At 40.0% G+C, this 25,842-nt stretch overlaps 1 protein-coding gene across 2 annotated transcripts; it reads left to right on the top strand.

Annotated features, from left to right (window-relative positions):
- The first annotated feature begins 12,083 nt into the window (after positions 1-12,083).
- Positions 12,084-17,161, top strand: gmnc (geminin coiled-coil domain containing). Of its 2 annotated transcripts, none has more exons than XM_053239736.1 (5): positions 12,084-12,514; positions 13,373-13,520; positions 15,479-15,564; positions 15,658-15,774; positions 15,890-17,161. In XM_053239736.1, exons 1-5 carry the CDS (start codon positions 12,512-12,514, stop codon positions 16,652-16,654), a joined length of 1,119 nt encoding a protein of 372 aa, XP_053095711.1. In that variant the 5' UTR covers positions 12,084-12,511; the 3' UTR covers positions 16,655-17,161. The 2 variants fall into 2 exon arrangements, with proteins under 2 accessions (XP_053095711.1, XP_034166245.2); XM_034310354.2 differs by having other exon boundaries at positions 15,872-17,161.
- The last annotated feature ends 8,681 nt before the right edge of the window (positions 17,162-25,842 follow it).

Below are 25,842 nucleotides of genomic sequence, written 5' to 3'. Positions count from 1 at the left end.
CTGTGTTTCAGCACCTGATTGTCAGGCTTTGGTTGTTGTTGTGTTTGTGTGCGTGTTGTCTGGATGTTTTTGCCCAGTATTCTCTGTTCTAGTTCTAGTTCTTGTTCTTGTTTTCACTGTTTTGGTTTTCTGGCTGCACTTTACTTAAATAAGTTCTGCACTTGCATCCACCTCCTCAAATCCCTAACAATTTGGCAATTCTACTCTGAAAAAAACAAACAAACCTCAACCCTGTTACTCATTTAAAAGCAAAATCCTGCCAAGGAAATGATGAAAAACTAATTATGGAATCATCCACGTAAATTAAAAACAAGCTGGACATTTGTTCATTGGGTGTTATTGTGAGTAATCATGTGACTGAGAGTTTTTTTTTCAGCTTCTGGGTTTTATTCTTTTTTTTTTTTTTTGATAAAAAGCAATAAGGACCCTCTTTCTGCAGTGTCACCCCTCCAGGCTTGGCTCTTGTCCAGATGTTGGCACTGTTTATGTCGAGTCTCTCTCTCTCTCGCTCTCTCTCTCTCTCTCTCTCTCACACACACACACATTCTTTACACATGCCCAGCTTCAAGCTGTTTCTGTGTTTGTTTTGTTTTCACTTTGCATTATGCAGTTCTGTCTGAGATAGGACTTGACATTAACTTCGTTTTTGACAAGTGGAGGCAAGAAAGAAATAAAGTTTTCCTTTTGGGTTCAGGAGGAAAGTCAGCTGGGTGTGTGTGTGTGTGTGTGTGTGTGTGTGTGTGTGTGTATATATATATATATATATATATATATATATATATATATATATATATATATATATATCTTCTTTACATGAAATTTGTCTCCAAGACAAATGTGAGTGTTAATGTTAAAGTGAATGTCTGTGTAGAAATATAGTTTTGAATCATAATGTATTTTAGTAAGTAGTTATGCGACCGAACGTTTTACTTGTAGTACAAGTTTATACTTTAACTACGTGAGACTTCTGTGTGATGCATTTAGAGGAGGCAGCTGATGTAGCTGTATGTCTCTGGGTTTCTAAATGAAGGAGAAATCAGAGATAGTTCAGAGAGCACACAGTCCAGTGAAAGACATGATTAAACTAACACACATTACTTTGCAAAACCTGGGGAACTGGAATGCTGGAAAGAATATTCATTCATTAATCCATTCATTTATTCATTCATTCATTCATCCATTCATGCATTCATTCGGATTAGGGCTATTGCGTGTGTTTTGGACTGGTTTTTCAGTGATGTTTCAGCTGAATCCTGGGATCTTGCCACGGCCCCCTCAAAGCAAGTTGTGAGCACTGTGACTGGACAAAGGTCTTGTGCATATGTGCAACCACCCACCTCCTCAACACACACACACACACACACACACACACACACACAGTCTTACTATCCTTGTGAGGATGTTATTAATGTAAATAATTAATGCTATGCTAGTATTTAAATCTAACCCTAACCTTAGCCTCACTAAACAAAAGGACATATTTATTTATTTTTTTAAACATGCACCCATCCAACTAACACACCCACCCACACACACACACAACACACACACACACACACAAACAAAGCCCTAATTAAAACAAAGTAAGTAAATAAAAGCTGCAGTTTTTGTAAAAAAAACAAAAAAAACTTTTTTTAAAAACAGGTTTTCCTTAAAGAGACCAGTTAAATGTCCCCCATAAGGTCAAAACTCAAATGTTCCTATTCTTGTGGGGACATCTGGCGCACACACACACACACACACACACACACACACACACACACACACACACCTCATACATGCAAACACTATTTTCCACACTTCTGGCTGGGACACTTAAACTTTTAGACTTAAAGCTAATATTAATGTAACATAAAACTCTGAATAAAGTCTAAACTTGAAATTTTTTTCAGTAACTTCATGTCATTTGTGATTCTAGTAAAAGAATGAGTCGTTCTGATTTCTTTAATAATATCATGATTAGTAAATCTGGCATTGTGTAACATTAATCTTTAATGCATTAATGTGTTTGTTTGATTCCAGGACAGTGACTCGCTGTTGTTCTCGTTGTCCATTTTAACAGTTTCTTATTGCACTCTGTCTTATACGGAATGGTTTCCATAGTAACAACTCATACACGGGGATTGTATGACGGACGCTCCACATAATCTATATCTACAGTAATAAGCGGATGAAAACGTGTCATTATTTAATGAAGAAAAAAATGTGCAATCGTTGATATGGTGAGTTTTTATGTACGGAGATGTTTAATTAACATTTATGGAAGGATTCTCCAGTGTCAGCGCTTTGTAGTGATCAATACATTTTCCATCTTTCTTCAGGACAGAACATGACAACATGACAAGCTCTCTCTATATATATACCTTTTTACATTCAAGAAAGATTAAAAAAACTGAGGCTGGTGATGGGACGAATGTTTATAGCTGCGAACCTTATATTTGAATAGAAAATTAATTCATACAAAGAGGGGTTTTGAACTTTTTTTTTTAAAGTGTTTGAGAACTTTGAGAACTTTGAGAACTCCTGTTTCACAGTAATATGCAGTTACCAACATGTAGTCCTTTAAAAGTACAGTTTTCTGCTCAACAACAGTACAATGTGCTATCAGTGTAATCAAACCTTACTGTAAGAATGCTGTAAATATTAATTACAGTAACTACGTGTGAACTCTGCTGTTGGTAAATTACTGTAAATTTACAGGGTAACTTTTACAGGACATTTTAGGGCAGATTTTAAAGTGTTTAACATTCTTTTGCGGATCAGAACATATTACATATTTTTTTGAGAGAACAGCAGAGGGCATAAAACTATTAGAGAGAAATACCTCTCTTTCACTTTTCCACAATGTAACCCAATCCTGCATACTCACTTAAACCCAAATGCACCTGCGTGAAAAAGTTTAGATGAAGTGTGAACGTTTCTTGTCGATCTTTCCCTGTTTCTGATTATGAATTCCACTGCTGAGTGATAATTTCTTCTTTCTTGTCACGCTATTATGCATTGCATGGGCAATAATCAGTTGCTGGAAACTGGCAAATCTGCACTGGTCAGGTGACATGCCCCATGTGGAGGAACACTTCAGGTCAGGGGTGACCACCAACTGGCAGCTCATTACGTAAATAATTTATATAATAATCTGATGTACCAGAGAGTCATTTTCATTTCATTCCCCCTGAAAAGTCAGTGATGAAAGCGATCATCATTGGGAAGCACCAATACGAATCAAAACATGAACAGATGAGTGTTATTTAGAGCCATGAGCTAATCCAGACCTTTGAAAGCAAGCAAGGAATTTTATGAAGCTGGACCTTTTTTTTTTTCAAATTTTCATTAAACTCCCCTGCTTTAGGGAATGCACACACTCTTACGCTCCTGCAGAACGTTTTGTCCAGAAGGAATTTTTTAGCTAGGTCACATGACCAAAGCAGCAGTCATTCAACAGAACATGAGGTCATCTTTAGGCGGCAGGTCTATTGTTTCAGAAGGGCAGTGAGTGGGTGTTGGGGCGTGCTGCGTGGCACTGGGTGTCACATGAGCCGTCTTTGGGGCAGCAGGTAAAGTTTATATTGAAGGCGCTGAAAGTGACTGGGCGAGGAGGAAGGTTTTAAACATTCCATCGCAATCCTACTTTTCACTGACCACCTAATGGTCTCATTGACAAAGACGCGAAATGAAACACTGCCATGTAAGTAAAGTGGCAGGGTTCAGGAAGGATCGCATTTCTGTAATCTTCACTCATGCTTTGCACACATGCACAACACACACACACACACACCTACAGAAACTTAGCGACTACCAGAAACTGGGATCACTATAAATACAAAAGCCCTGTGGGATTACCTGTCCTTGTCGGAGTATTACATTCATGTTCACTTTTTGTTCAAAAAGTTAAAGAATATAAAAAAAATATATCATTATATTATTCACACCATCATCAAGCCATATGTGTCATATGTGTAGATGATTAAATCTCTTTTTTAATGATTTTTGAGTCACAGGATAGTAATATAATGTCTGCCTCATTCAGGGCCATGTGTGTAACATTAGGTTTAGTTACGCAGAAGTAAAAGTCAGTAGGAAAGAATAAGGTACAAGCCCTAAATTTGACATATTCAATCGAAATCGAGTATTTCCATCAGATTTTATTGTGTAAAATTCAATAACAGTTGAACAAAAAAGCCAAATTCTTCCAGGAGAGAATCCACTCAGATACAGGATTTTTACCAAGCTTTACTGACGGGCAGGAATACTCTCCGAACATTCCCTTCTTCAACCTCTAGAGTACAATCCTAACCCACAGAGTCACATGACCTCTTCTTCAACTGAACTGCGAATTCATTGCATTGTAATCTGAGTGCACTGAAGGATGCTGTTATAAATGAACATATTATTTTCCATGATCATTTTACCAAAAAAAAAAAAAAAGTACAATCTAATCTAGAATATTCCATTCACAAAAGCAAAAAAAAAATGAAATGCCGAATCTCTTATAGCCAGGAAGTGTTTTGTAAAGCGGGGTGGCAGAAGGAACATGAACTTGCAGAAGGTGAGGTGAGGAAAACTCTTGGAGTCATCCGGCGGCACTTTGATGCCACTTGGCGGCAAGTTCTGTCTGTGGGGGGCCCACACGCGTCCTGCCCAAACCAATATGCCTTCCTTCCCACACACAAAAGGAGCATATTTAGAGTTGAGGTGTGTGTATGGAGCATGCCTGAACCTGGCAGGGGGCCGATGCGACGCGACTAGGCAAGGAGTGCAGCAGTCAGGGCAGGCTGGAGAGCTGGAGAGAGCCCTGGGCTTAATTGGCAGGATAGGCTCTGCTGGAGACTATTGTTCACGTAAAAGAGGCTTAGCATTGCCGCGTGTAGTAAGGCCACTGAGTCTGCTTCTCCACGCGTCTGGAGTGTAATCTCCAGTGTAATTCTCTAAAGGGGGGGAGTGTTAATAATGAGATGAGGGTTTAAGAAGGGGGAGGATAAGTTAACGGGGTTAAAAAAAGGACCCCTGTGAAGAAGTCAAGAGTGATGACTTTGTTTTGACTTTTACGCCGATATGTGATTCACAGTCATTGGGTCCACAGGAGGCATAGGTTGCAGGCCCCCAGTGGATGCTGGTTGTTGGCCAACAAACCCTGAACAGGCTCGGCTGGTCATTAGGGCTCTCTGTGGGAGTGTTTAAGGCAGAAAGGGCCCAGGCTGCAGGACAGCTGGGCTGGGGGGGAAGGCGCTGGGTTCGTTGCCCAGGTATCTCCACCTGTACTCTCATTACCAGCCCAGAGTGGAAGCAATTAACTGCCCAACTGCTCCAAGAAGAGGGAGGGAGACCTGGGACTGAGGTGGGAGATAAGAAGTAAGGAGTGTGTGTAGAGGGAAAGGGTCTATGAGTAATTAAAAAAAAGTGATTATTGAACAAACTTTCGTGCAGAATGTCTGTGGGACCCAAAATCAAGCAGGACGTAACTCGACTCGAAGAAATAGAGCTGAGCAACTGTCTTTTTGAAAAATGTGAGAGAGACATATAGTGATTTGAACTCCCAAAAAATCCTAAAGACCAGCATCAGTCAATCAGTGATTGTGATTTCGCTGGCTTTAAGAAAAGTGTAGCACCAGCACTAGTTTTCTTTTAACTTTTCATACCATTTTAATCTGCCTGTTAGCGTATGGGCCTTAAAGACAGACAGATTGACAGACAGGCAGGCAGGTTGACAGACAGTGAGGGAGTAAGCTGGAGCATTAGGGAAGGTGGGGAGTGAAAAACCACCATTCATATCACAATGGGGCACCTGACAAACAGCTCTGCCCTTAATTACCCAAGCTGCCATTTCTGCCTTTAATTAAAGCAGCTCTCTGTAGGCTTAACAGGTCAGACCCACAGTCTAGCAGAAACTAACATGGGGCCAACATAGCCACATAAAACAGAAGTTGGGCTAATGTCATTTTGCTACCTAGGAAGTTTGAGTTTAAAAGTTTAATATTGTTTAAATCATGTGTGTGTAATGAGCAGAGTAATGTATTTTGGCTGTAACTAGACAGTAGTAGTTTGAGAGGTTTAGGTTTGCTAACAAACTTCCAATAGTTTTGCATTGAAAAAAAAAACAAACTATGATAAATTAAACTACTAAAAAATATATAAAAATATATAAATAAAAAAATAAAAATAAAAATAAATAAAGTACAATGGATAAATATTAGAAACAGTATGAAGAAATTCTAAGAATAAAAAAATACATTTTATAATTTTAAATGTTCAGTACAAAAGTTTAACATAAAATCAGCTGCTTCCAATCAGAGTTTATAATTATTTAAAAACAAAATTAGAAAAAGATGTCATGATAGTGGTGATATCTCAAAAAAGTGTGTTGTGACATAATTCATCACAATATATAATCGATATAATCAGATATAATAGCCATGCCTGGCTTCAAATTCTTTATTTTAATTATTATTACAGGCAAAAAAGGCCTACTTGTTTAATTTCTACCATTTCATTGCTTATGCAATTAGATAAATCACTGCCAAATTGTCAGTGATGTCCATTTCAGGAATACGCTCCAAATATACAAATCCTTGCTGGAAAATCCAGTTTAGACCAGCGTGGATCCTGAACTGGTTAAGCTTGAATCCGAGCCTGGTTTAACAGGCCCTGTGTTGGTTTCTGCTAGACTAGGTTTCTGTTCTGTTGTTCTGTAACGTGATAGGTTAACTGATTTTTAAAAAAAAAAAATGCATAAATTATCACATAGTTGAGAATTAAATGTAGTGAAGTAACAGGTGAAATAGTGCATCAGTCGTAATAAGGCAATGTAACTACACTAACTGCATGGGTTATTCTAAAGTTATGGTGGAAGATGTTGTCCTTTACCTTTTGTAATGATTACAAAAAAACTTTAAAAAAAAAAAACAGAGGTGTGAACTATTTTTTTGGTAGAAAACTTCACCAAGCTGGTACACCAGTTAAACAGTCTTTTCTCCAGCTTCACAAAGCTGTTACACCACTTTTACCATGGTTTGGCCAGATTGCCCAAGCTGCTACATCGGTTTAACCGTACTTTCACCAGCTTCATCACACTAGTCCTCTGGTTTAACCACAATTCAATAGCTTTACCACTTTACCATGGTTTTCCCAGCTTCCCCAAGCTGGTCCACCAGTTTCCCCATGGTTTGGCAGTTTCAACAAGTTGGAACACCAGTTTAACCATACTTTCACCGACTTTAGCAACTTGGTACACTATTTTGAAGTTGGTACACTTCTGCCAGCTTCACCAAGCTGTTACACCAGATCATAACCAGATTCACCAAGCTGGAGTACCAGTTCAACAAGCTCTCACCAGTTAAACCTGACCAGTACATGAGCTTAACCAAGAATCCAACAGTTAAACTGTTATTTGTGTTAGCACAAGCACCACACAAACACGAATCTATTTATAAGGCATTATCTGTTCAATCCAAATAACATATTGATACCCTAAAAAAACTTCCTGCTTTAGGGAATAATCTTAGCTGAAGGTGTACCTTCTAACAACTGAAGACTTTCTGATGATCCTCCCAGAATTCGCAATATGTTCATAGTGAATATTCAATATCCTTTCAATGCAATTAATATCGTTTGCCTTTTCTTTATATGACTGGATACTGTAATGATTTACAATCCCACTATCAGAAGTGAAGGGTTGCCTTTTGAGTCTGGTTCCTCTTAAGGTTTCTTGTTTATGTCATCTCAGGGATTTTATTCTTGCTACTGCTGCCTCTGGTTTGTTCTTTAGGGATCTAAGTTTAAATCCTGATTTTTATAAAGCTGCTTTGTGATAATATCTGTTGTTTATTATACAAATCAACAGAGATGAAAAGTTATGGACTAGATGTGGCCCTAAATCAGACTATATCCAACTTATCTTTCTACTACATTGGATTTCCTATGAGATAAGGCCCAGGCAGGTGTAGGGATACTTACAGGTCCCAGGCTGAGGGTTTCGTGGTTGGATTTTTCCTGGTGGACAAGACGGTTGTCTTTTTTGAAACTGTGAGTCTCTGTGAAACCCTGGCTAAACAGTAGTTCACAGTATTTATCTTTCTTGGAGGCAACTTTCCATTTCTAAAGGGACTATCTAATGAGAGAGGACAGACATATTGAGCTTAAGTGGACAACGTCTAACTCAATTCCAGAGGCAACTGCAAGAGGCTAGAAATGTGTTAGTGCTGAGACATGCTGGTGGACACCAATGGTGAGGGACGCCATCAAGTGTAAGAAGGAGGCTGTATTGAGGACTCAGGACATTTCCGCTCCCTGCTGGCATAGGTCATGCTTACCTAAATCTGTCACTCACCTCTGGTTCACTTTTGGGTTTTCGCTATATAAACAGTTCATGGGCATTCTTACCAACTGTTGTCCGTCCATTTTCTATACCACTTGTCCTACACAGAGTAGCCTGGAGCCTATCCCAGGGAACACAGGGCACAAGGCTGGAGACACACTGGAAGGGGGCCAGCCCATCACAGGGCCAGGGCACAATCACACACACAACAGACAATTTGGAAATGCCAATTAGCCTACAGTGCATATCTTTGGACTGGGGAGAACCCCTGAAGCATGTGGAGAACATGCAAACTCCACACACACACACAGGGCAGGAGGCAGGAATCAAACCATCAACCCCGGAGGTGTGAGGCAACAGTGTTAACCACTTGTACCACTTATCCAACCGTTGTATTTGGCCTTTTTATATTATGATTGTTTGCATTTTGACCTACCTTAACATTCTGTATATTTGGTTTGTACTTTCGTCTACCTCAATTATTACTAAAACTCTTGCACATGGATGCATCCATTGTTACAGAAGCCTTCTGCAAGTAATGCTCATGGAGGGCTTTCCTGATCCAAATAAGAGACATACTGTAGGAGAGACAGAAGTGTTTCAGAAGCAAAAGCCTGGGCATGGGAGGAGTTAAGAAGGGACATGGAAAAAATTAGAGATGCCAATCCACCAGTTTTTGGGAGATAGGAGGAAACCAGGGAACCTGGAGACAACCCACAAGGACACAGAGAGAACACTCTAAACTCCACTCGATCATTTAAAACGTCTGAAAAAAATCTAGCTAAGAAATTTAGACGTGTTACATGGAAGCTTTTTTTGTTATTTGATTATATGTTGTCATTATAACATGCCACTAAAACTGTAGACCTGATTGGACAATACAAGAATAAGTGAAGTGAGGTCATTTATTACTCAAGAGCTTGAGCATTTATACATCAGCATGTAGTAACTTTAAGCAATTACTTGTAGATCTTTCATCTACACCACCAGGCACACCCTCACATCCACCCACACATGCACCCACATCCACACACCGCATACAGAGAAGAGGGTATCAGGTGAAAAGAGGAAGAACACTACATTGTTTAATTGTTAGAGTGAGGTGAAATAAACACTAACACCCACGCCTCTCCTGCCTCTTTTTCTTGTCCTGCCTCTCAAGCATCTCGTTTCTTCTCTAAATCTCTTCATTCAAAATCCTTCCATACCCACAATGCCCAGAAAACTACATTAAGAACGTGAAACCCTTGCATCAATTTGAAGTTATAGGGATATGTGTGGACCTTTTTCTACACACACACACACACACACACACACACAGAGACTACACACACTCTGCTTTTTAAAGAATAGCTTTGCAGGAGGAAAGAAACACGTTTTCAGAGTTAATCCCTTGCCCCGATACTGCTGTAAAGAAAATAACCCATAATTCTTTTGCCTATTTTATATGACAAAACAAGAATTTATATTTATAGGCAAATTCCAGAAAAAAAGTATGTGTGTGTGTGTGTGTGTGTGTGTGTTTGTGTGTATGGGCATGTTTTTATATCTTGTTGGGGACCAAATGTCCCCACAACTATATGAATATTTCACAGTTTTGAGCTTTGGTTTGGTCCATATAAGGAAATCTTTTTTTTTTTTTTTGAATACAAAAACTTTAATTTCCTTTTGGTTACTGAGATTAAGGTTAGGATTAGATTTAGGTGTAGCATAGGATTAATTAGCTGCATTAATAATTATGCCAATGGAAGGTCCTCACAAGGATATTAAGATAAACGTGTGTGCGTGAGTGTGTGTGTGTGTGTGTCTCAGTATGATTTGCATAACTCTGAACGAAACTCTAAATGTTTATTGCACTTCAGCAATGAGATTGTTGAGAAACCTGAATGAACTAACAATGCTGCTTTGGTGGATCTCCATGGATAAGCCAACCGTCTCTTCACATCCTAATAAACCAAGCCGTTGGCATTAATAGCTTTAACGGATTCAAGTCATACGACGCAAGTAAGAGCACAAGACCAGGCACAATAGAGTTCATACGTTCTGCTCGGTCCTCATTAAACAAGCGGGACAAATACAAATACAAATACATAGCCATACAACCCGTTATTATAATAATATGCGTGTCAATTTGTAGATATATCATGCAACGTCATGCAGGAATGGACAAGAATGATAATTAGAATGTTTATGGCGGTTTTGCGAAGAGCTAAAGCTGATAAGGTGGGATGCAGCTGTGTTTTATGACTGAAGAAGGGAGATAGAGGTATATGGATTGGATAATGGTGAGCACGTATGAAGCTTTTCCTCTAATAAAAGAACACACACTGACAACTTGCAACCTGAAACCACACCAAGTGTACACCAAGAGGTGGAAATAAATGTGATGGACCGTATGTATGTATGCACACTTTCAGAGAAAAGAAAAAGGGTTCTAAATTGTACCGTTTCCTCAACTGGACACCTTCTGTAGCTTTAGTGTCTATATTTTACCAAGAAAGGTGCATCTGAGAAGGTAAATATGATCCAAAAGCTACAAAATACTGTATAAGTACCCTTATGTTCTGTACCTTGAGTATGTATCTTTCAACTTTCGAGTGTCTTTAACATAGAATACTGTATATACAGTAGTGCATCTTTAAAGCTTTAACCTAAAAATAATTAAAGTATATTTATATAAAAAATATATATATATTAAAGGTACAAAAGGGTGCAGTTTAAGTCTCTTTTGTCTGAGATTGAAATGGTAAATTTATGTAAAGTTTGCTTGCAGAAGTCAAGTGGGTTTTTACTGTCATTCCTCTATAATACGTAACTTGTACACACTGGAACAAAATGACTTTTTTTTTAATACATAAAGCAGTTTCATGGTACACAGAGCTACGTAATGTCGATAACGTTGAGTCAAGTGCAAAAGTCAGTGCACAGGACTGTGCATGCTAACTAGACAGGACAAGAGAACAGGATTAGACGTATTGTATCGACTTTACACCTGAGGTGTCTAACAGTCATGTGCTCTGTGGGCTGGGACTGGGATCGGCCCGATAAAGGATCAAATCCGACCCACAAAAATGAATCTGTGTTTTAAATTACAATCAACAATATTTGAAAAAAAAAAAAAACCTAGGGAGAAAAATCCAGAAATAAGCTCAGGGCCATCAACTCAGAAAATGTAGTAATTATACAAAATCATACTTAATGAGCAAATGTTTAACCATGTCTCTTTCCAGAAGAAATAATTTCAGGGTTTCACACCAATAGGGTTCTAATACTTATGCAATCCCAACTTTTTTTTTATTTGCACATATGTTGATGTGTTATTGGTCTCCTTTTATTATTAGCTTACTATTATTATTATTATTATTATTATTATTATTATTATTATTATAGTCCCTAAAATGAGTTTGCCACCTCTCCTCCATACCTACCTTACAACTGGGTACAAAAAAAAAAGAAAAAGCTGGAGAAAAGATGTGTAGCATTGAGGTCAGTAGTAAATGAAGTGTCTCCTGACAGCAGAAAGTGTGTCGTGGCAGCATGCAGGTGTGCAGAGATGCTTGTCATTTGTGCGCAAAAGTAATGTTAGTGTTAATGTGTCACTCGAAGGAATGCGCATTTGACTCAGGCCTGAGTTTGGGGGTGGCTGTGAGACGCATGTCCACCCCTCACCCGACCAGCCACATGAATTCATCACGCCTCTGAGCTGTCTCTACTGCGCTTACACATTAACTCACACTCATCAGTGTGCAATGCAACAGGTGCGCATGGGTGTCTTTCCATCTTCATCCCGGACACACACACACACACACACACACTCACAAACACACACACACACTCACACTCACACACGCACACGCGAGTGCACTTCTGTTGCAGCAGGATCACGCGTAGCCAGACGTTAAAAGCCCTCCTTCTCTCCTGGAAACAAAGCGCAATAACGCAGGACAGTTGTTGCGCATCTGGAGTCCAACGACCTGGCACGTCACGTGACCTCCCTGACCGCTTTTGCCACCTGAATCGCAAGAATGAATCTCTGATTTCGTCCCAGAGCGCGCGCTCTCTCCTCTCCTCTCCTCTCCTCTCTTCTCCTCTTCTTTCCTCTCCTCCTCCCCAAAGGTTTTTTTTTTTTTTTCCCGCGAGCTCCCGGGACTTGTGTCGCGCTTCCAGCTCGCGCTTTGCTCCTAACGTCCTGCCTGCGACATGGTGAGTGTTATAGCTTAATTACTTAAAAGAAAAAGCACCATAATGTTCATCCTGGAGCTATTATCCAGCGTGACATTCTTAGGTTTTTTTTTTTTTTGCATGTTTTTTGTTTTTGCGTTTGCACTTTGTTTCATGCAGCTTATGCTCTCCATTAGAGTGTGCATGCATGCTGTGTTATTTCGTGATTTATAATTATATATATTTATATATACCCAATATATATATATATATATATATATATATATATCTCCCAAGCAGGAGTGTGAGGTGTGTTACTTTACAGGGCAAATCAAATCCCACAGCCGGAAGTTGAGTCTAACCTTAAATGGATTAAAGTTTAAGTTAAATGGATTAATTGCTCGTGCATTAAAGTGACAGCTTTTACTAACAGCACTCCATCATCATCATCATCATCATCATCATGATGGAATAACTTGTGCAGAAACATCTACACCATGTGCAAGTCTCCTCATGAGCAGAAGTGAAGCTATTTCTAAGCTAAAGGAAGTTAACGAGAGTTTTAGAGTTAGTTGTGATGTGTTCTGGGTCTGAAGGGCAACTTGTGCAGATTTCTTCAAAAAAGACAGAGTCAGTGAGACTATCCTGGATAAATATAGGTGAAAAAGTAGCTTTAGGAGTAATGCAGAGAGTGATAGAGGGATAGAGGGATAGAGGGATATAGAGAGATGGAGAGAGAGAGAGAGAGAGAGAAGTTCTGTAGAAGTTCTTGGATGTGTTTCTGTGCATGAACACGGAGTGTAAATGAAGCTCTCCTTCAGCTCGCAGGTTCACTCTGTGCATTTGGCTGATTATTATTATTATTATTATTATGATTATTATTATTATTATTATTTGCAGAGCTCCATCCTCTCCTGCCGAGACGCGCGCTTCGACTGCGCCTACTCCGCCTCTGCGTCGGCTCGCGCCACTGTTGACGTTTCCACGGCAACGCTCGTCTCCCTCTGGGACGCCGGTCGCTTGGACGACGCGGGTTGCCAGCGCGAGCGTGAGTGGCACCAAATTTGCGGGATGAGAGGCGCGAGAGCTTTTCCCGGCTGCTGCGCGCCACTCACGCACTCAGCCTCGCCATGTCGAAGCTCATTTCCATTGGCTGCTGCGTTTCTCTGCTCTGTTACTGTAGAAAGAGTTATGAAGCTTAGATTACAGTTCTAAAGTTACTACTTAAATCAAGGAATTTGTTTTTAATCTCTATACTGTAACAGCATTATTATTATTATTATTATTATTATTATTATTAGAAAGTTTAGTTACAATACTGCACCATTTATAGAGTGAGATCATGAATGACAAATTTTTACAAAAGTTATTTTGTATTATTTGGAATTTTGTATCTGACTCTCTGAAATTGAATTTTGAACTGAAATGTGCATTTGAAATTCAAAATTAATCCTAATCAGTTTCTGCAAAGCAGTCACTCTTTCTTTCTTTCTTTCTTTCTTTTTTTTTTTTTTTTTAGATTTGATTTCAAAATATCTAAACTTCCAGGCAAAAGCAGTCCATCACAGAACTCTTGCTCTCTCCTGTTTAATGAATCTTAATGAATTTTATTTATAAGAACTTATTTAGAACTTTTTTTTGTTATCCGCTATATTAAAAGAAGATAAAAACATTTTCTCATATCGTAAATCATGACTGCGGTGGTATGAAGTTATAGAGAGATTATAGATAGAGAACCATGGCATTAGGAATTTGAAAAAATTTGAATGTTGATATGGTGGTGAGTCAAATGAAAACCTTAATTTTAAAAAACATTTTGCTTCGTTTTTTGTAAAAATGTGACAAAAGTGTATCAATTTTCTGCATAATCTCCATTTCGTTCAGTGGAAGTGTCCCAGCGCTTAACAAGTGTCCAAATTCCTCTAGAACAAAAATGTAATTTAGGTCGCACTTTTACGGTTTTCATTTGACTAACGCTTGTATTTAGATATTTGTATCGTACTATCTAAAATTGAATGTTGTGCTTTGCCAAAAAAGCAATCTGAAATCTGGAACCAAAATTTCACGCTTTGTGAGGGAACATTTCAAATTCAAAATACAATTTTTTAGATTTGCTTTCAAAATAACTTTCGGGGAACTTTGCAGGCAAAAGCAGTCGAACACAGAACACCTCTACCCTCCCTTTAATGAATCTTAATGAATCTTATTTGAAACATTACAACATTTATAATGTTTACTTTTTACCATAAATCCTAACTGGGTGTTATGGAGTTGTAGAGAGATTATAAAGAGAGAATAATGCCATCAGAAATTTGAATTTGTAGACATAAATCTAAATTTGAACAATATTACACGTTATTATGAGGGTGAGTCAAAGGAAAACCTTCTTCTTCTTCTTCTTCTTCTTCTTCTTTTTTAAATGTTGTATTGTTTATTACAAATAGGTGTGAAAAGTGTGTCATTTTTCTACATAATCTCCATTTCACTCGATGCAGTTGTTCAGTGTCCAGATTCCTCTAGAACAAAAATTGGATTCAATTCTAGTTTACGTTGCACTTTTAAGGTTTTCATTTGATTCACCATCGTAGTTCGGATTTTGTTTCGTACCGTCTGAAAGATCCTGTGTCCATATTCTCACTGTACATTTACCATGCTGCAGTAAGCTTTAGTGTGTGTGTGTGTGTGTGTGTGTGTGTGAGTGACAAAAGAGGGGATCTGTATTTGACTGCTTTTGCCTGCAAGTAATTTTTAAAGCGATTCTAAACAAGTGAATTTTTTTTAGAAATTTTTTTAGAAAGGATTTTTAGAAGTTGATTATACACATGCTTCATTTCTGAATTTCGATCACACATCCGTAAGTTTCAGATTTTAGATTGCTCTTTTGCAAATCATGATTTTTTTTCAGATGGTATACAAATTCAAAAGAATAGCATTCAAATTCAGATTTTTGCAAAATTTGTAATGGCACGATTTTAACTCTATACCCTCCCACTTTTGCTCTTTCAGTCCCACAGCTGGTTCCAGCGCACGGTGCTCTGCATGACTCCGTCTGGTCCGACCAACTGTCCCCTCACCTCCAGCGGAACAAGCAGGTCCGCTACAGCACGCTTTATTCCTCATGAAACAAAAGAGCGACACGTAGCCGATATTTAAGTGAAAATGCTAACGCTAGTTTTTTCTTTCAGCTTCAGGACACCTTGATGCAAAAAGAAGAAGAACTCGCGAGACTCCAGGAAGAGAATAACAAACTCAAAGAGTTTCTAAACTCATCATATGTGAAGTCTCTTGAAGACAAATCAAAGGTATGTTCGGTACATTTGCACATTTATGGTTTAAAAACAGTTTTAAGTAAGTAATTAGTAACTGGTCCTTAATGTGTTCGTTCTCCGTCTCACGTAGAGGCTTTTCTCTGTTCAGAGGAGCGCAGATGTGCGGCACAGGAAAAGAGCTCTACACGAAGACCGAGACTTCCTCAATGTGAGTCGGCTGCTGCAGGGCGGCGAGGGAAAGCGGACGTGCCGTAACCTCTCTCTGGAGTTCTGCTCCGCCGACGAGGTGGCTGCCACGCCTCCGCTGGACTCCTGGGTTCTGGAAACGCTGGGATTGCAGGACGAAGACACCATCAACACAGACAGCAGTTTCAGCAGCCCTACAACAGAGCACACTCCTTCCTTCAGCTCTCCAGCGCCGAGCACCGACCACTTCAGCCCTGCGGTGCAGGACAGCACCATGTACAGCCCTTATTCGGACATCCACTGCGAATACAGCAGTGCCATAGAGTCGTCATGTGGCTTCGGCCACAGCATGGACGAGAGCGCAGATTATTTGACTCTTGGCGCGTCACGGATGTACACCGTCACATCTACGGGCTCGCTTCAAGGTGTGGAAGTTCCTACTGGACACTTCACCCCTCCCAAGGCAGCGTCAACTCCTCAGCGTTCGCACGTCCCGAGCTCAGAGCGGCACCATCGCGGCCACGGCTTCTCCAGTCCATCAGGGGACGAGGGCGCGCTGTTCTCCACGCCGCACACGACGCGCAGCAGAACGGACTTAGCATTCAGCATGTCGCTGAGTCCACAGAACAGCGTCAAGACCCACACGTTCCCACAAGGACAGGCTTTCACACGCAGAGACTCACAAGGTGGATGGAATTTCACCTGGGTGCCTAAACAGTGTTCTTAAAATCAATATGTGAAGGGGATATTACTAATCTATTTAAAAAAAAAACAGTTCTGGGACACTGGGGATAGCAATGAATAAATATGAGACGTGGCATGAGACAAAAGGAAGCTAACCATTCTTACAAGTAATATGAATCAACTATATATGATATATTTGAAGAAATATTGGTATTATTTTTAAATCCGGCCCTGGCATAATTTGACTGATTAACACGTGATTAACACAGAATCTTTCTATTCTGTCCTATTAGATGCTTAGAAAAAAAACATAATCATCAATAAACAATAATACAAGTACCTTGTGTTGGCTAATTTCTCAACTTTCTCAACATTTTGGCACGCGTTTGAGTAACTCTTGAAAAGCGAGATGTCTGTAAATCGTCTAAATTCCTCCTCTCACACCTTAAGACATATCTAGTATTTTATCTGACAATAATTCAACTCCACAAAGTGCTCAGATCAGCCTCTATTCTTCTTTCGATACTCCTATCTGGATGTTAACCCTAACCTGTCATTTCTCCTTCCCACCTGTTTCAGTCTTTCCCTCCTTTCCCTCACTCTTTCCCTCCCACTCTCTTTCTCCCGTCAGCTTCTCCACTGTTTCTCCCGCCTCTAAAAGACAAAAGAAGAAGGGAGGGGGGGGGGTGTTCCAGGTCTCAGGAGAGTCTCCCTCCCTGATCTGCCCTGTGGGTCTGAGATGGCCCGCATCCCCCCTGGGGGAGATCTAAAACGGGATGCTTCCAACCCTCTATCCCTCCCTCGCTCAGCCTGGTGCTACCCACTCCGTCCCTGAGGGAACTGAGAATGGCAGGGAAAGTTGGGGCGCTGAAGGAACCGGGTGAGTGGTCTGTGTTTAATGACACGGTTAATCCCCCTGCAGATGCCCACCAGATTGGAAGGAGAAGTAAAGAGCAGGTTGGGGCAATGCATAAGGGGTAAGAGAAAGAAAAACGCAAAGAGTGAGAAAGAGAGAGAGAGGGAGAGAGAAAGGGAGATGTCCCAGGACACGATGAACCCAGTAGGTTTACAAAGGGGTCATAAAGGGGTCATTAGATAACTGATGAAGCTGATACTTCCTCAACCCTCACCATACTCTCATATTGCAGCTCATTATGATCAGATCAGCATATAATTATATGTTCTGCCACTGACTGCAAATGAGAGTCTGCCTCTGAGACTTCCTTAGTCGTAAACGTAGAAACACAACATGACCCTTTACGAGGCTCTGGTGTCAGCGACGACTAGATAGGAGGCTAAAGTCTGATCTCTATCAAATTACAATTATAGTTGAGCAATGCGTTGTGTCAGGTCTCATCAATGACAAATTATAACAGCGATGTGGGGCAAACGATTCTAAACACACACTGAAAGCACAGATAGACAGCTGCGTTCAGGATTTTTAACTTTTTGAAGTGTTTGTTTTAAGTAGGTTTGTGTTACGTTTCTTCTGAATACCAAAAAATGGTAAAAAGCTGTAACCCTTTTGTTCATTACACAAAACAAAACCAAAAAAAACCAAACAAACAAATATGCACTAAATGTATGGTTCTGTCATCTGTCCTTTTGTGTACAGAAATTTGTGCTTTTGAAAGTCTATTATCTTTTTAATTTCTTTTCTATTCCAAATGCATTTTGGGACAAAAACAACAATAGAGTTAATAATCCACCTCGTTCACGTTTTATTACATCTGCGACTGTATTTCACATATCACTGCCGCTGGTGTGTTACAGAGGCTGAAAAACGTCAGTGCAAATGGAGATCAAATCTCTTTCACTCTGTGTAACCGCCTGACACGACGAAATCACAGATAAACGGCATGAATAGACACCCTGAGAAGTCAATGCCAAAAAAAAAAGAAGCCTTATATTGATATATTTACATTGGTGTTCAATATATTGATATACTGATTGGTGTTCTCCTACTAGAGATACACATTTAGCTCAATATTATCACCTGCTTCAGCTAACAAGGATATCAGAGAGGTGCTAGTGGATATGGATGGAGACATACTGCATACATCAAGCATAGTGTATGTTGTGGTTGGGAGAAAACAGAGAAAAAAATAGAGAAAGAGTAAGGGATTGCAGGAAACTTAAGAACGCATGCAAGTAATTCTTTAAAAGATGTCTTAGTGATAAAAGGTACATGTAATATTCACTTATGCAAGCAGACCATTTTAAGTGAAAAAGGCAAAAGTGTAACATTAACAGTGAATCCACACACACACACACACACACACACACACGCACATGCATAATTTCTGCCACATGATGGCATATTTAGTTGCAGATATGCACACACACGTGCATACAAACATTTATTTGGCAGCTGTTCATTAACCCTTAAAGAGCTGTAAGAATGGATACACATCATCTGCAGGCTTCATGCCATCACTCATGGACGCACACGTCTCCCACAGTGCTCTAAAGCGTAACAGTAGCAACGATGAAATGATTAAAATGCAGTCAGGGTTAAAAACTGAGCAAAGACAAGTGTTTTCATTCCAGTTTTTTAGTAATAAAACAATGCAGATTTGATCAAACATGAACCGTGTGTGTTATGGAGCACCGCGTTCTGGCCTTCAGCATGCAGCGGGGGTCACACAGAAGGAAAGTAACAAGTCATCGAAAGAATGGTGATTAAATGTAATTTTATAAAATGCATTAATTTATCATTTTGTAACTTCTGTCTCAGTCAGTGAGTCACATTGACTAATCACTCGTTCTTTTCACCCGCTTGGTTAACATTTGTGCCCCAAAACCTCCCACAATTTAAACTATCATAGTGCTGATGAATTCTCAAATCTGATTGGACAGAGAGTGTCTCAAAGACTAATAATAAATGGGGAAAAAATAGCCATATAGTCCTTGATATGTTGAAGTTTTCTATAAGAAGATGATTATTTAACATTTATGGAAGGAGTCTCCAGTGTCAGCTCTTACACTCAGTAATTTTTCTGCATCAGTCTTCGGGACAGAGGAGTTTGTGCTTTCTGGTTTCTTGGTTACGTGACATGCTGTGCTTTTTTCTGATTAACTTCAAGAAAGAGCAACAGAGAGGCTGGTGACAGAACAGCTGTAAATGTAACTATAAACTGATAAAAGCACAACATGTCGTTCATTAATAAATAAACAGAACTTAATCTATGGCAAATTGATATGGATGAGAAATAAAACACTTTGGGATGAGCTGTTACACCACCCCATCACTGATTAGTTTCCTATTACAGCACACCCCCAAATTTATAAAGTCGGAATTAACAAAAATAAAAATGAACAAAAGCAAAAATACCCGCTCTAAATGAGGAATGAAGATGAAAACGGTTTGTTAAATGATTAAACAGAAATTATTCAATACAATGTGAGATGATTATCATTAAATTTCTAATGGCAGCTGAGTGTTTAATTCACATGCTTTTTCATCACCTTTGTTTTTTTGTTTTTTAATCAAAGAACATTTGTTCCTTCCACCCTTCTGACCCCAATCCCCCCCCCAATCCCCCCCCCCCCCCCCCCCCCCCCCCCCCGCATGTTAATGGTGGTTTTGTGGTTAAATGAAAAATCCTGAAGGATAAATAATGAGCACGGCTCATATTTTAATTGATCTATTCTGTTTTAATTAAGTCTTGAATTTCTATAATTTAATGGATGTTAAATCAGTTAGCGTTTTTAACTCACTGGCATTTTAATCAACTCTATTCAAATCTGTATCAATTGTATCTATTGTAATCAATTCATTCTTAAAATCTTTTGTTCCTTTCACCCCTCATGTGGTTCACCATTCATTCATCTCCTTCATTCATCTTTATTAACCGCTTCATCCTCGTCAGTGATGTGGTGGATCCGGAGTCCCGGGAACACTGTGCACCATGGATGAGAAGCCAGTCCATCACAAGGCACGATGTACACACACACACACACACACACGTTCACACACACACTCATTCACACTGTTTTTTGGGAGGTGGGAGGAAACCGGAGAAAACCCACGCGGACACGGGGAGAAACTCAACCCAGACCGTAACTTGAGCTCAGGATTGAATCTGGGACCCCAATGCTGCTGCACAACTTCCACTGAAATGATAATAATAGCACAATACATATGTCTCCTCGGAGGATCCCTGGAGGACTAGTGGCTCGGGCTCGGTGCTCTCACCGCCGCAGCTTCGGTTCGATTCTCGGCCAGGGAACCAACCCCAGCCACTGGTGTCGCACACGACAGTACACTCCCGGTGCCGGTCCCAAGCCCGGATAAAACTGGGGATGTTTGCATCAGGAAGGGCATCCAGCGTAAAAACTGTGCCAAATCAAATATGCATACCAAAGCTGGAAGAAGAAGAACAACAACATAGGTCTCCTCTAGATACTTACTTAAACTATAGACAAGAATTTTGGAGTCAGAAACTGTAATCCAAGAACAGGACGTGCAGCCTCCAAAAACTCGCATATCAACTATTGCCATTAACCTTTAAACACAATGGCTACGACACGCCTTATATATGTTATAGCTCCTGGAAAGCAAGCTTGGTGTTGAAGAACTGAGGGTTCCAACAGGAACATGATTCCTGGGAGAAGAGTACAAAATAAACGTCATACTGCCATAGACTATTTCATCTTTATTAATAGGGGTTTTTTGTAACTTAGTATGCAGTATTGAATGTGGTTAGAGATCGAAAGAGAGAGAGAGAGAGAGAGAGAGAGAGAGAGAGAGAGAATTAAGTTAAAATTTTACCAGGAAGAGTGTGCCTCTAATTAAGAGTGCCCTCTTACTGTCTTCCATAATTGGTCTGCAGTAATATGTCATGTATAAGCCAGTGAGTGCAGAAACGCAAGGCCAGGCTGGTTTAATGGTTAATGTAGATCTATTCACCGAGGCTAGTGTAATCACACACACAAATAAATGTACAACACAAACACACGTCGGATCTGAGTACATAAAACATGGTGTTACTTCTTGTGTAAGAATAATTTCCTTAAGCAGCTGCATCATTCGCTTTGTATCTGTACACAGATGGTTCAGATCAGTTTAGAAAACATACTTTAAGGATACGGGACATAACTAATCAGGCATGACTTCCTGTCTGAATGCATAACTGGTCGTTTTCTAGGGAGGTCTAGAGTTTTAATGAGAAAGATGTGTTAATTATTGAATCAATGCAAAGATGTTTAAATAAATAAATAAATCTGTAAGACTAAAACGGACCATGTAAAGGAGAGTGAGAAAAAATTTAAGTGAATTTTTCTGCTTTGGTGTCAAAAGCCATTGCCAATCAGTCACATACTCCATAATCCCTCTAGCTGTTTTTGAAACAGTTAACACAGATATCTGAACTGATAATCCTTCTGCGAATTACACTGTACATTTTCAGTGATTTCATGGAAATTACATAATGTTTTCAAAGCAGTCAGAGTGTCACCTAAAACCTGTAATATAGTTATCAAAAACAATACCTTTTGATGCAACTCACACAAATCAGGCGTGGAGGAAGTAAAATAGGTGTGAAAAGAGGGACAAGACAGGTGGAAGGGGAGGAATAGCATAGAGAGGAAAAGAACAAAGAAGAAGGATCTCAAATAATAACTGACGATCTGCGGGGCCCAAGCACTCCTCACACACAGGACCCCAAGTGGCCAGTTCTTGCTCAGATAAATAGAATAATATATATATATATATATATAAGATACTATAGATGAACATACTTATCATGTTTTAAAAATCAAAGTTTTTAACAATCCAGTTATAGTTTAGCAGATCGATGTAGTACACCAAATTTCAGCTTAATTGGACTTTTGGTTCCTATGAAACAGCTAACTCCCCCCCTTATCTATGGTCACACCCCAATCTTTACAGATGTCCTCAGAACCTTGTACTGAACATGTACGTCAAGTTTGACTCAAATCCTTATGACCAATCGTGAATTATAGCACCTTGAGGAAACCGGCTCCACCTCCTTAGAACTGATTGACGTGTAGTGGCTATACTGTTTACAAATCTCAACATGTTTTTGATACTTATTGAGGTTCACATGGTCCTGAGTGGTTTGACACCAAAGTTGTGAAGATTGGCAAAAAAAAAAATCCTAGGACTAGTTTGCAAAAGTAGGTTTCATATAGTTGGGAGAGCGAAATGCTCCAAAAGGCAGTTTTGAATAGTTTGAGCAAAAGAATCAAGCTAAGCAACACATCCCGTGGGCTGTCCTTCAGTTTCCACACCTTTTTCAGGGTGCATTGTCTTCCACACATCAGGAGAAAGCACTCTCCTCCTCCTGGTGGGGATAACCAATGCAAGTTTGCCTGGTGAAGTCTGTTGGCTGAGGGACTTTAGATGCTTCTTCAAGGCATCCGTGTATGGAGGCGGGTCTCCTTCTGGGACGTTGAGATCTGCCAGCAGCCTCATGACGCTGCTTACTTGTTTTCCCACTCTTATTTCTCCTTACTGTATTTCTCTCGACATCTGAGTTGGGACACCGCTTTGCTCCATCTCTTCGGAAGGATTTCAGTATACTTTATTTTGTCCCGATTTCTAGGCAGTTTCTCTGCTATTCATGTTCCTGCCTTTTTCGCTGGCTCCACATCTGAGGATTTTTCCTTGTCGTCTTCTACTACTGCCCATCCACTAACTCTCTCTCTCCCCCTTTGGCCAATAGTTGGAGCAAGGTCTTTGGCCTTGTACTTGTTGAACTGCTCTTTCTTTCTCCCGGGCCTCTGGGGATTTACCATATAAGGCATTTCCTCTATGTCAACATTTCCTTTAGGCTTTGGGGTGTTTATGGAGAGGCCTGCTTCTTATCTTGCACCTGAACTTCATCCTCACCATAACTCGTTGTGCCCTCCTGTTCGTCTGTTTATTAATGGTTCTGTTCATGGCCAGTCTTCAACATGCATATGATGTGGTTTTTTTTTTTTGTTCAGTTACATTCAATTTTTGCCTAGTTTCTTTCACATGAAACAAATTCATATAACAGATTGAGACTTCTACAGGCCATGGTATAGGCTTATGGAGACAATAAGGCAAATGAAGGTCAAATTTGATTTTAAAAAACTGTGTTTTTTTCCCTAGCAGTGGTTGAGAAAAGGTGAGAAAACTATTTCTTGTTCCTATTGCCATTTATTTTAGGTCAGAACCATAAAATATTTCCTTTTTTCCATAGCTTCCTTTGCAAAATAGTATTTTACAAACAGTGCAGTATAATACACTATATTACCAAAAGTATTCGGTCACCCATCCAAATGATCAGAATCAGGTGTCCTAATCACTTGGCCTGGCCGCAGGTGTATAAAATCAAGCACTTAGGCATGCAGACTGTTTTTACAAACATTTGTGAAAGAATGGGCCGCTCTCAGGAGCTCAGTGAATTCCAGCGTGGAACTGTCATAGGATGCCACCTGTGCAACAAATCCAGTCGTGAAATTTCCTCGCTCCTAAATATTCCACAGTCGACTGTCAGCTTTATCATAACAAAATGGAAGAGTTTGGGAACAACAGCAACTCAGCCACGAAGTGGTAGGCCACGTAAACTGACGGAGAGGGGTCAGCGGATGCTGAAGCGCATAGTGCAAAGAGGTCGTCGACTTTCTTCACAGTCAATTGCTACAGAGCTCCAAACTTCATGTGACCTTCAGATTAGCCCAAGTACAGTACGCAGAGAGCTTCATGGAATGGGTTTCCATGGCTGAGCAGCTGCATCCAAGCCACACATCACCAAGTGCAATGCAAAGCGTCGGATGCAGTGGTGTAAAGTACGCCGCCACTGGACTCTAGAGCAGTGGAGACGCGTTCTCTGGAGTGATGAATCACGCTTTTCCATCTGGCAATCTGATGGACGAGTCTGGGTTTGGAGGTTGCCAGGAGAACGGTACATTTCGGACTGCATTGTGCCGAGTGTGAAATTTGGTGGAGGAGGAATTATGGTGTGGGGTTGTTTTTCAGGAGTTGGGCTTGGCCCCTTAGTTCCAGTGAAAGGAACTTTGAATGCTTCAGGATACCAAAACATTTTGGACAATTCCATGCTCCCAACCTTGTGGGAACAGTTTGGAGCGGGCCCCTTCCTCTTCCAACATGACTGTGCACAAAGCAAGGTCCATAAAGACATGGATGACAGAGTCTGGTGTGGATGAACTTGACTGGCCTGCACAGAGTCCTGACCTGAACCCGATAGAACACCTTTGGGATGAATTAGAGCGGAGACTGAGAGCCAGGCCTTCTCGACCAACATCAGTGTGTGACCTCACCAATGCGCTTTTGGAAGAATGGTCAAAAATTCCTATAAACACACTCCTCAACCTTGTGGACAGCCTTCCCAGAAGAGTTGAAGCTGTAATAGCTGCAAAAGGTGGACCGACATCATATTGAACCCTATGGGTTAGGAATGGGATGGCACTTAAGTTCATATGTGAGTCAAGGCAGGTGACCGAATACTTTTGGTAATATAGTGTATGTTTTATTTTCAGTGTCCCTGTATAATTTTAGCATAATGTATTATTTATATTTATATTTCATATATATTCATTTGGCTGATGCTTTTCTCCAAAATGACTTGCTGAAGGACCCAGCAGTGGCAGTTTGACTGCGCTGGGATTTGAACTCACAACCTTCTGCCCTTCCGTAGCCCAAAGCCTTAACCAACTGTTACCACTTTAAAAATAAAAATTGAGAAGAAAATAGTATTTCATTTGCAGTGGAACTGGAATTACTGTCTTCTACACAATTAGGAGTGCATTCAGATGGCTGTGTTAATTGATTTGAGAGCATGAAACACGTGAAATCCTCCTAGCACAACGTCAGCACACCACCTAGTGGCCTTTAATATCAAGTTTAAACAAAATCTTGGATTAAATTCCATTAGATTAACTAATGTATAAATTGATCTCAACTGAATTACTGAACCCTGGAACCTGGACCTTTTCCTGCCAACCTAAATCAGAGAGAGCAGACATCAGGGAGTAGGGGAAGGGCTGTCTGAAAGTTAAGAAGACAAAGAAAGAGTAAAGAGACATTCAGTAAAGTAAAACGACAGCAGAGCAGGAGAAGGAAGAGAAAGATAAAAGGCAGAATAGAATAGAAGAGATCGTGAATTGAGATAGAGCAATCAAATGTAAGTGTGAAGTACGTGTGTGGGTGTTGTTCTATTCTGTGGATCATATTGCTGCTGTCGCGTGGCAAATGTGCTTGGAATGTGGCATTATCAC

This window comes from Pangasianodon hypophthalmus, chromosome 14 (genome assembly GCF_027358585.1).
Source record: "Pangasianodon hypophthalmus isolate fPanHyp1 chromosome 14, fPanHyp1.pri, whole genome shotgun sequence".
NCBI classification, from domain to species: Eukaryota; Metazoa; Chordata; class Actinopteri; order Siluriformes; family Pangasiidae; genus Pangasianodon; species Pangasianodon hypophthalmus.
The sequence above is the reverse complement of the archived record's forward strand: the minus strand, read 5'-3'. Positions and strand labels throughout refer to the sequence as shown.